The sequence below is a fragment of the Palaemon carinicauda genome, unplaced genomic scaffold (assembly GCF_036898095.1).
Source record: "Palaemon carinicauda isolate YSFRI2023 unplaced genomic scaffold, ASM3689809v2 scaffold393, whole genome shotgun sequence".
In the NCBI taxonomy this organism is placed as follows: domain Eukaryota; kingdom Metazoa; phylum Arthropoda; class Malacostraca; order Decapoda; family Palaemonidae; genus Palaemon; species Palaemon carinicauda.
This window is the reverse complement of record NW_027171598.1, coordinates 7501-19256: the sequence shown is the minus strand read 5'-3', so window position 1 is coordinate 19256 and position 11756 is coordinate 7501. Positions and strand designations below refer to the sequence as shown.

Here is an 11756-nt window from a genome sequence, read left to right as displayed (position 1 = left end):
AGTGCTTTTTACAACTTGTTAGAGACAGTTAGTAGTTGTTGCATCCATCAACTTCTACGGGTATTCCATATGTGGAATGCTATACGTCATAAGCAAACAAAAGGAGACGTTGAATAAAGACAGACTAGGAGGGTATAGCGCAATCTGTTCGTTTAAACGGTTCACACAATTTTTTTCTTTTCCACAAGAAAAATACAGCATCCCTTTGCTCATTTTATCAAAATCTAGAAAGAAATGTTCAAATCTGTAGTTTGGCTCAACAATAACTGTCCACACCAGAGCTGCAGAGGCATTTATCTTGGACTCAGAGGCTAGAGAGCATTCAGTTTCTAGGAGATATTTCACTGCTGTAGTGTCATTACAGTAACTGTCAACTCAACAACTGTAGGACCATTTACTGTATTTTGGACTCTGAGGTTACACTGCATCAAGTTTTCCAGATCTAAGAGATAACATTTCACTGCTGTAGTGTCATTACAGTAACTGTCAACTCAACAACTGTAGGGCCATTTACTGTATTTTGGACTCTGAGGTTACACTGCATCAAGTTTTCCAGATCTAAGAGATAACATTTCACTGCTGTTGTAGCATTACAGTATCTGCCTACTCCAGAGCTACTGACTCTACTGGACTCAGAAGCCCTACTGTGTTTTCCAGATCTGAGACACACCTGTGATTTTTTGTTTTCAGAAGTCCAATGCACAAGGTCCTCTTCCACTGCCACATGCAAACCACACTTGCACTGATTGTCACCATTATTTAGAACGTTAACGTTTTCAAAAACTTACAATACTGTGTTTTGATCATGCATAAAACAGTTCAGACTAAAATTTCCACCACTCTATGAGCTACTATGTACACCATGATGATTTAGTATTTTGTTATTCATAAACAAATTTCCTTAAGTACTAATGAGAATGTAATGTCTTTGGTTATTCTAGCAATCTTTAACAGTTCACCATAAAAGGATTGAGGGAACGGAAACATGTTTGTAGCAATGGACAGCAAATGGATCACTTAAAGATAAGAAATGATAATAATGTTTCATATCTTAGGATGATTTCTCTTAATTGTTATAGTTCTCAAAATCAATGTAGAGACATAGACAGTTAAAAGATTTGCTGAATTTTAGAGTTACATAATGTAAAAGTATTTGTAATGAATAGGGATATTTAAGTTACCAATGTTAATGAGCCGACTCTAAAATGAAGCCGAAAAAAACCTGATTGTGAAGTACGCTTCACCTTTCAAATGTAAAATAAATATCAAGTAGAGATGCGTCGAGAAACAGGTTGCGATCCGGGCATTTCCACTAAGACTGGGGTATAGACAACGTATGCGGGTAGCGACGGAAGATCTCCCTCTTCGAACACCACCGGAAAAACAACTTATTTGGGAATTGTGGAGGAGGGGTTACTAGTGCTTCCAGCAGAGAGGTCAGTTGGGGTCAGGTCATCGTCGCTCTCTTGGGTCACAGTCAGTTCTTCGTCGTTGTCGTCATTGTTTCCTGCTGTCGCCGATGCTGCTACTACTGCTGCGGAAGTTGTCGTCGGTGCGAGTGCCGTTTGCTTGTTGCTGACTTCGAACATGTCCTTGGGAAGAGGACGTTTCTCAGGCGACGAGGGACGACTTCCGGCCTGAGAAAAGGGAGAGCTAAGAAGACTGAATATGGAGACCGACGAACAAGTCAACATCTAAACTAAGGCAAGATCCCCTCTCTCTGTCTTGAAACAAACAACAGCTTCAGACAAAAGCGGAGACATTTTCGTGAAATAGCCGCTTCAAGCAAATCTAAGGCATTGATCATTACATTTTAAGAAAATAAACTTAATTCATGGCTACAAAACCATACAATTCTCAATGAAACAAGGAAAAAGAACAAAATGAAATGAAAAAAAAAAGCAGAAGCATTAAGAAATCTCAGACACTGTAACAACTTTATATTCTGCGCGTAAAGAAAACCCTGGGGTTAAAGCTAGTAACTTTGGCCAAAGCAAGCATAAACGCTATTTAAATTCACAAAATAACATCCATCGCAAAACTCACCTGAGTCGCGTGGAGGTGAAGAGGCAGAGGGAGGCGCGGCAGAAGCGGGTGGTCGTGAATCGAAGCGTGGGTGATACACGGGCAGAGACCTGGCCCTAGACACCCCACGTGTTCTTCTCCTCGCCATCTTAGGGAAGCGGCAGCAGCCCCAAGGCTATTGGAGCGACGAAAAATACAATTAGTATGTGAAATACAAGTATATGATACTGTATCATCAGAGTTAGCATTCACAGTTTAGGCTATTGAAGTGATGAGAAAATCTAGTTTGTGAACTGCAAGATGATATTGTAACATTAGAGTTAGCAATCATAGTTTGATATTTGATATCTCAAATTTCAGTTAAGATTGATGAGAATTAAAGTTCAAATGTTTTACTAAACTGATTTGAAAATCAATCATGTTATCAATCTTATGTGATTCTGAGAAATGATCTATATTTAGCCTAATTCCCAGTTACAATTGGAAAACAACTTTTGCAAATTAATAAAATATACACACATTCACGCTTATGCAACGAGCACACAAATTTGAAGATCTGTTGAAGATGGTAAGTAAAACATATAGATCTGAATGATGTAAGAATGGAATAGTTTTGTGTAAATTTGAAAATGTTTGTACCAGTGAATGTTGAGAATGTAGGGTGAAAATAAATGTTGAGAATGCAAGAGTTGAAGGGATTGCATACGAGATGCTGAGTATGATGATGAAAATGAAGTTAAGAAGCTGACAAGGGTGAACAAGGTACATCTGGATGAAGGAAATATTCAAAATAGATAGGTGGATGGAATAATTGTTCTGTTGTGTTGGGGTTAAAGATGATGAAGGGGACTGTAAGAATCATAGGGAGAAAACACTACTTAATGACAGCGAAGGTACATGGTAAGAACTTGACTGATAATAGGAAACATATAATAGAAGGATTGATAGGGGAAGAAGAAAGTGGATCTATACATGGATGAAGTTATGTGGATCAAGCGTTTGTTTTGAAACAGTTACGCGATACGTTAAGAAGTAAATCAGAAAAGCTGTATGGGGAATATATGTACCAGAAAGACCGACACAACTGATAGAGGCCTAGTGCAGAATTACTAAGTCGCATAGCATATTAAGAGTGATTCAAAGGTTGAAGAGATAAGTGACTGGTTTGATGTAAACATTGGTCTGAAATATAGGCATGAAATGTCTATATGGCTATTCAATATCTATAACTTGAATGATGGAAGAAGTCAGAGAAGGTGCATTAAGTGTTGTTGATAGATTGCATTCAGGCTTGTGTTTTTAGCAGATACAGTTGACTAAGGATAGTGAAGAGGGACTGCAGAATCTAGTGAAAAGATTTGAAAGGCTTTGAAAAAGGAAAAAGTTGAAAGAGAAGAGAGTAATGCAATGACGGTAAATGTAACTAAGACAGACAACGAAAGTTAGCTATGAATGGTACATACATACATACATATACCAAAGGCACTTCCCCCAATTTTGGGGGGTAGCCGACATCAACAAGAAACAAAACAAAAAAGGGGACCTCTACTCTCTACGTTCCTCCAGCCTAACCAGGGACTCAGCCGAGTTCAGCTGGTACTGCTAGGGTGCCACAGCCCAACCTCCCACATTTCCACCACAGATGAAGCTTCATACTGAATGGTACAAGAATAAAAGCGGTTGATTTATGTGGGTCTTCAGCATTAAATTCTATCAGTGAACTAGAATGAGAACATAAGGAAGTTACTGTGTTAGGAAAGCTAGGATTGTATAAAAAATACTTCGCATAGTGAAATGATTGTTTGCTGAAGTCAAAGTTAGAAGGTAGAAGCTGATTGTTGAGCCCAATCTTCTTTATAGAAGTGAAGTGTGAATCTTAAATACAAGAGGATGAATAAAGATGAGCTTTTATAATAAACTATTTTCACAGTATATACCCAGAACGATTGAAAAGTTTAAAATCTGTAGAGATAGGGAGAAACCATTAAAGGGATAACATAAGAGTGATTGAATATGGTTTGGCCTTGGTGGGAGAATGGAGAACAGTAAGTTGGCAAAGTGAGTGTTAGATTTAGATGTGTTGGGATTAAGGAGAATGGGAATACTTAGGAACAGCTGAGTAGCTGGAGACATAGAAGTAAGTAGAAGCAGGGTGCATGCAACATGGAAGCGAATATCGCGATGTGTCTAGAGAAAATGATTCAGCGATACTGAATCTGTGTTTTCTGCACAACTGTTTCATCCATGATTCAGTTGTTAATCTTGGAATGTACTTGCAGTCATTGTCTAGTGTTTATGAGCTGTATCTTGCTAGGGAAATTGAACCAAGTTAGAATTAATGAAGTTGCAAAAATTCAACTACACAATTTTTATGATCGGCCGCGTGTCTAGGCCTAATCTTATGGTTAGTGTTAAGAGATTTTAACCCTTTTACCCCCGGGGTATTTGGAAATTTCCAACCCTTAACCCCCAAGGGGTTATTTTTTTCCCAGCACATTTTGCAGTATATTTTTTTTAAATTACTCTAACAGCCTTAATTTTTGTCATAGAGAGGTCAGGTTGGTCTCATTCTCTTGGAAAATGCCTGAATTTTCTCAAAAAATTATCAAAAAATATGAAAAACAAATTTTTATAGCATTTTTTTGCAAGGACGTACCGGTACATCCATGGGGGTAAAGGGATGGCTTTTGTGAAACGTACTAGTACGTCCTTTGTGGGTAAAAGGGTTAATATTTTTTTTCTCTTTAGGTAAAAACATGGGTAAATTTAACGGATTTTGAGCGAAGCGAAAAATCTATTTTTGGGTGAGATAGCCATGACGTCCTGATGGAAGGTTCCTTCATCAGGACGTCATGGCTTGAGCCCAAAAAAATCAATTTAAATAAAAAAACCACAGATTCTATTTTAATTTAGATAGATAGGCCTTATAAAGATTAAAAGCTGTAGTGGCAAAACTAGGCTATGGTTTTGAACTCATAATAGGATAGGCAATATAGGCCTACGTCTAATCATGACCTAGACCTACTTACAATTATCTATGTTCCTGGTATGTTTACATAGACCTAATTTTCAACAGTCTCTTCTGATTTAGTACTGATAAAGATTAATCATAATCAATAATTTGATCAGTTTTAATTTATTTTGCAAAAGGGCAGTGATATATATTGATAGTAACAGAGACCGCTTCTCCCAATTGGGATTAATTTTGCTGATTCGGCAAAGCTTTGAATAATGGCAGTCGTTTTAGCATTCATAGCCGACAGGATGAGAGAAAGAGAAAAGAAGGGGGGGGGGGGGGCAGAGCTCTCTCTCTCTCTCTCTCTCTCTCTCTCTCTCTCTCTCTCTCTCTTCTCTCTCTCTCTCTCTCTCTCTCTCTCAGATTTCTGGTATTTCTCAGTAGCTCAGAAATAATTTGGATAATTTATAATTTGTCAACAAATCTATATATATATATATATATATATTATATATATATATATATATATATATATATATATATATATATATATATATACATGCGTGTGTGTGTGTTTGTGTGTTCATACAATTTCCAAACAATAGGAATTTTGTATATAATAAAATGTAAGGCATTCTAAAAACACAATGACAGTTCACTCACTCAGATAATTCCAACCAGCCATGTCTTTTTCCACCCTCTAAAGCAGCCTCCCCCTCCTCCCCCCACTTGCCCCCCCCCCCATCAAGATACACAAACCCCCTAACCGAATAAACAAATAAATAAACAACATCTTATTTATCTCTATTTATCTCCCCTCTAAAAACACACCTGGTTGCTACCGCCAGTCTGTCAGCGGTTGAGAGATCCGTCGGCGGTGTTGAAGCCGGCGAGGCGGGGCGAGGGGCGGAGCTTAACGTCCTCTCCCCGCCTCTATCTCCGCCCCCTTGCGAATCGGAGGCGGAGCACGGCGGCGCGGGAAGGGGCGGAGACGGCATAGGCGCTTGGCTCCGCCCACCAGGGGGGCTGGCTGGCCCACCGGGCGACTGTTGCTGAGAGCGAGTGAGCCAGGCTGGGGGGGACAGACCCAGGTAGCGGAGTCGCCAAGCGTCCTGGACGAACTGCATACGGGTTTGCTTTCGCCATTTGGCTCTGCGGTTCTGGAACCAAACCTGTTTTTTGGGAATAAATTTGAGGTTTATTTAAAAAGGCTATGAAAAATAGAAAAATCAAAATCCTACCACACTATAAATATAACATACAGCTTTTGTAGGACACACCCTTTTTTATAGGCCTATATAACTGTTTTCGTAAGCCACACCCTTTTTTATATGTTCTAAATTTTGCATATATATATATATATATATATATATATATATATATATATATATAATATATATATATATATATATATATATATATATATATAATATATATATATATATATATATATATATATATATATATATATATATATATATATATATATATATGTGTGTGTGTGTGTGTGTGTGTGTGTGTGTACCCAAGATATGAATATATGTAGGCCTTTAAGTATATTTACATAACTAGGCCTATGTACATATAAATGCATATATATATATATATATATATATATATATATATATATATATATATATATATATATATATATATATATATAACCAAACGTTGAATTACATAATAATTTTCGCAAATAAAAACATATTTTTAAAATCTCTTGCATTAGATATGAACAGTTACAAATATCTATTAAATTGAGGCATTTTGTTACAGGTAAGTGAATTACATTTCGTACTTATGGATTCATACAGTACGTATCACACATTCCGATGAAAATACGTGCAGCACGAAAGAGTTTACTGCACGGCTTTCGAAACCTAAGCTTCGTACTTGCGCTAATTTTTTCACAGTAGGCCTATATATGCGAATTACTCAGTGAATTTATCATTTAAGGCCTATGTTTGAGAATACGCTAATTATTATTATTATTATTATTATTATTATTATTATTATTATTATTATTAGTTAGTTAAGTTACAACCCTAGTTGGAAAAGCAAGATGCTATAAGTCCAAGGACTCCAACAGGTGAAAATAGCCCGGTGAGGAAAGGAAACAAGGAATTGAACTACAAGTAAAATATTTTGAGAACAGTAACACATTAAAATAGGTCTTCCATATATAAACTATATTATTATTATTATCATTATTATTATTATTATTATTATTATTACTTGCTAAGCTACAACCCTACTTGGAAAAGCAGGATGCTATAAGCCCAGGGGCTCCAACAGGGAAAAAAGCCCAGTGAGGCTATTATTATTATTATTATTATTATTATTATTATTATTATTATTATTATTATTATTATTATTATTATTATTATTATTATTATTCCTTGCTCAGCTACAACCCTATTTGGAAAAGCAGGATGCTATAAGCCCAGGGGCTCCAACAGGGAAAAAAGCCCAGTGAGGCTATTATTATTATTATCATTATTATTATTATTCCTTGCTCAGCTACAACCCTTGTTAGCAAAGAAGGATGCTATATACCTAGGGGCTCCAACAGCGAAAATAGCCCAATGAGGCTATTATTATTATTATTATTATTATTATTATTATTATTATTATTATTATTATTATTTGCTAGGCTACAACCCTACTTGGAAAAGCAGGATGCTATAAGCCCAAAGGCTCCAACAAACTTTAAGGCCAGTAATGAACAATTATAATAGAAACTTTAAAAACGCTAGGATAACATTAAAATAAATCTTTCATATTTAAACTATAAAAACTATAAAACAAGAGGAAGAGAAATAAGATGGAATAGTGCGCCCGAATGTACCCTCAAGCAAGAGAACTTTAACCCAAGACAGTGGAAGACCATGGTACAGAGGCTATGGCGCTACCCAAGACTAGAGAACAATGGTTTGATTTTCGAGTGTCCTTCTCCTAGAAGAGGGGGAAAAATGTTGCAAGTGGCTTAATGCTTTGCAACATTTAGTAGATATGTTGAAAATAAAAAAATAGACTTTTATATTGAAGTCTTGGTAAAATAGATGTTAAGATTTTTTGAACGCTACATATTGTATAATTGTAAAAATAATTTCTTTTCTTATATATATATATATATATATATATATATATATATATATATATATATATATATATATATATATATATATATATGCTTCTGGAACTACCAAAATGATGTGGAATGATCTTCCTAATCAGGTGGTTGAATCAGTAGAACTTCAAAAGTTCAAAGTTGGAGCAAATATTTTTATGTTGACCAGGCTGACATGAGACTTTTTATAGTTTATATATGACATATCTGTTTTTGACATCGTTAATAGTTTATATAGGACATATCTGTTTTGACGCTGTTACTGTTATTTGAATGATTTACTGTTAATTTCTTCTCATCATTTATTTATTTCCTTATTTCCTTTCCTCAATGGTCTATTTTTCCCTATTTGGAGCCCTTAGGCTTATAGCATCTTGCTTTTCCAACTAGGGTTGTAGCTTGGATAATAATAATAATAATAATAATAATAATAATAATAATAATAATAATAATAATAATAATTTGTTCTCATCATTTATTTTTTTCCTTATTTCCTTTTCCTCACTGGGCTATTTTTCCCTATTGGAGCCCTTGGGCTTATAGCATCTTGCTTTTCCAACTAGGGTTGTAGCTTGGATAGTAATAATAATAATAACATTCTCCCATACAAAATCTCTATGTTGATAAAAAAAAGGTTTTTAGAAATATACTCTTCCTAGTGTACGCAATCCGTCAAATATACACACACAGTTTATCTGATTTTAAAAATGTAAGACACTAATTGATACTCACCCTGCACTCGAATTAGTGCAAGGATTGATAATAATAACATGATTGATAAGTAAGTTTTAGGCCTAATATCCGATTATGATTTAGGCCTACACATTTTTTTTTTATTCTTCACAAGGGAAATTATACATGGGGGTTTTGATTTTAAATTCACCCCCCCCCAAAAAAAAAAGAGAAAAAATCTAAAATTAACAGGTGAGTTTTAATATACAATTCTTATTTATACAATATATATGTGTGTATAATATATATATATATATATATATATATATATATATATATATATATATATATGTATATATATATATATATATATATATATAATATATTATATATATATATATACATATATACATATATATAAATGTATATATATATATAATATATATATATATATATATATATATATATATATATATATATAAATATATATATATAAATATTTTTAAATATATATATATATATATATATATATATATATATATATATATATATAATATACATTATATATATACATATATATAAATATTTATATATATATATATATATATATATATATATATATATATATATATATATATATATATACATTGTTTAAACTTCTAAAAACATAAAATATCTAAAACTGAATAAACAAGGAATATCTATTCATATTTGCATATTTCCTTAGAGCCTTTTGAAGCAATTAAAAGATAAAGCATTGAATCTCTGATATTTTAAATCTCATTAATATTGATATTTTGATTCTATAGTCCATTTTCTTTAGCGAGGCAGATTTGCACCGACTCGCAGCGGTGCCCTTTTAGCTCGGAAAAGTTTCCGCATCGCTGATTGGTTGGACAAGATCATTCCAACCAATCAGCGATCCGGAAACTTTTCCGAGCTAAAAGGGCACCGCTGCGAGTCGGTGCAAATATGCATCGCTAAAAAAAATGGACTATAGAATATGGCGACTAATTATTAAAGGAGATAATTACTTCCGCTAACGAAGTTGGAAGGAGGTTATGTTTTACCCCCTGTTTTTTTTTTTTTGTGTGTGTGTGTGTGTTTGTTTGTGAAAAATTTCCTGCTCACAATTTTAATCGCAATTTAATGAAACTTGCATGGATTAACTGATACGTAAAAAGCTGGAAAGTATTCAATTTTGGAAGGTCAAGGTCAAAGGTTAAGGTCACGGTCAAGCAAAATGTCCAATTCACGTAATCAGCCATAAGTTTGGTCACCGTTGTCACAGAGACTTCAAACTTGGATCCTATTTCAGTGTATGAAAATCCATTCCAAATAATACATGTTAAGGTCAAAGTTCAAGGTCGAGAAATAAGCTGCTGTGACGGAGGTCTGCGCTCTTGAGTGTCCTTATAGGTTTTTCCTTCGTTTCAAAATATATAATAAAATTTTTACGAAGTAAATGACACTTAAAATGTATGAAAGTTAACACCTAATTAATTAAGAAAAAAATCCTTTTTTATTTTCACGAAAGATGATCAACAATGAGACTAAATGAATTAGCGTGGTGTTGGAGTCGGGCAGGCCATTCACCTCTATGAATGAAAAGCTAGAAGCGGGAATGAAGCCACGGCAGAAGGATAATAAGTAGGTGCTACTGAAGGACCGAATAGACTGCCAAAAAATATCTTATCATCATCATCCCTTCCTACGCCTATTGACGCAAAGGGCCTCGGTTAGATTTCGCCAGTCGTCTCTATCTTCAATACTTCCTCATTCATCATCTAATTCGCGCTTCATAGTTCTCAGCCATGTAGGCCTGGGTTCTCCAACTCTTCTAGTGCCTTGTGGAGCCCAGCTGAACGTTTGGTGAACTAATCTCTCTTGGGGAGTGCGAAGAGCATGCACAAATCATCTCCATCTACCCCTCATCATGATGTCATCCACTTATGGCACTATAGTAATCTCTCTTATAGTTTCATTTCTAATCCTGCCCTTTCATTAAACTCCCAATATAATTTAAATATATTTTTTCTTATTTTTCTTTTATTTTCTGATGTAAAGAAACTTGAAATTTGTTTAACAATAGTATTTAGTAATTAATGTACCTGGTAGTCACTCGATTAAGTTGATAGAGGAGATTTATTATTTTTTTCGAAATATTTCGAAGTCAGAATGATAAAGAAATTAATTGATTGAAAACGATAAACATATAATTGCAAAGAAAAAAAAAAAAAAAAGCCTACGTTTTAGGCAATTAGAAAATAGGCCTACACTCGATATGCAAATGAAAAGTTGATTTTCCCTCGTAGATATAGCAACAACAACAACAACAACAACAATAAAAACGACAACGATGATAATAATAATAATAACAACAACAACAATAATTATAATAATAATTATAATAATAATATTAATAATAACAACAAAAACAACAACATTAATAATAATAATAATAATAATAATAACAACAAAAACAACAACATTAATAATAATAAATTAATAATAATAATGATAATAATAATAATAACAACAAAAACAACAACATTAATAATAATAATAATAATAATAACAATAATAATAATAATAATAATAACATAGACTTCTGATGCTATTTTGGAAACTCCCGACTCAAATTTGGTATATAAGAATTTTCGGGTACAAAGATAGACGAAAACCTAGAGAAATGGGAATAAAGATAATAAAATATAAGAAAAAACATGATAAAAAATGGAAAAATTAATGTAATTGTAATAATAATAAAATATTTATATCAAATGGGAATAATTAATAATATTATTATTTATATCAACATAATAATGACATTTTCCTCGCACAACGGTATTAACAAAGATACCATTGTTTTCGGCTAAACAAAAAACATAAAACAAAAAATATATATAAAAAAATCTTCCATTTAAAAAAAAAAATAATAAAACAATAAAAGCAAGATAAAAAAAAATCTTA

At 33.5% G+C, this 11756-nt stretch overlaps 1 protein-coding gene across 1 annotated transcript in view; it reads right to left on the bottom strand.

The window, feature by feature from the left end:
- LOC137636805 (homeobox protein ARX-like) overlaps window positions 1–11756 on the bottom strand; it is a 13984-nt gene continuing 2228 nt past the window's right edge. Inside the window, exons 2-4 of the mRNA XM_068369166.1 lie at window positions 5813–6153; window positions 2047–2200; window positions 1–1637 (exon numbers count right to left, since the gene is read on the bottom strand). Of these exons, the coding sequence (XP_068225267.1) occupies window positions 1389–1637; window positions 2047–2200; window positions 5813–6153 (744 nt within the window). The 3' untranslated portion in view covers window positions 1–1388. The remainder of the gene's footprint in view (window positions 1638–2046; window positions 2201–5812; window positions 6154–11756) is intronic.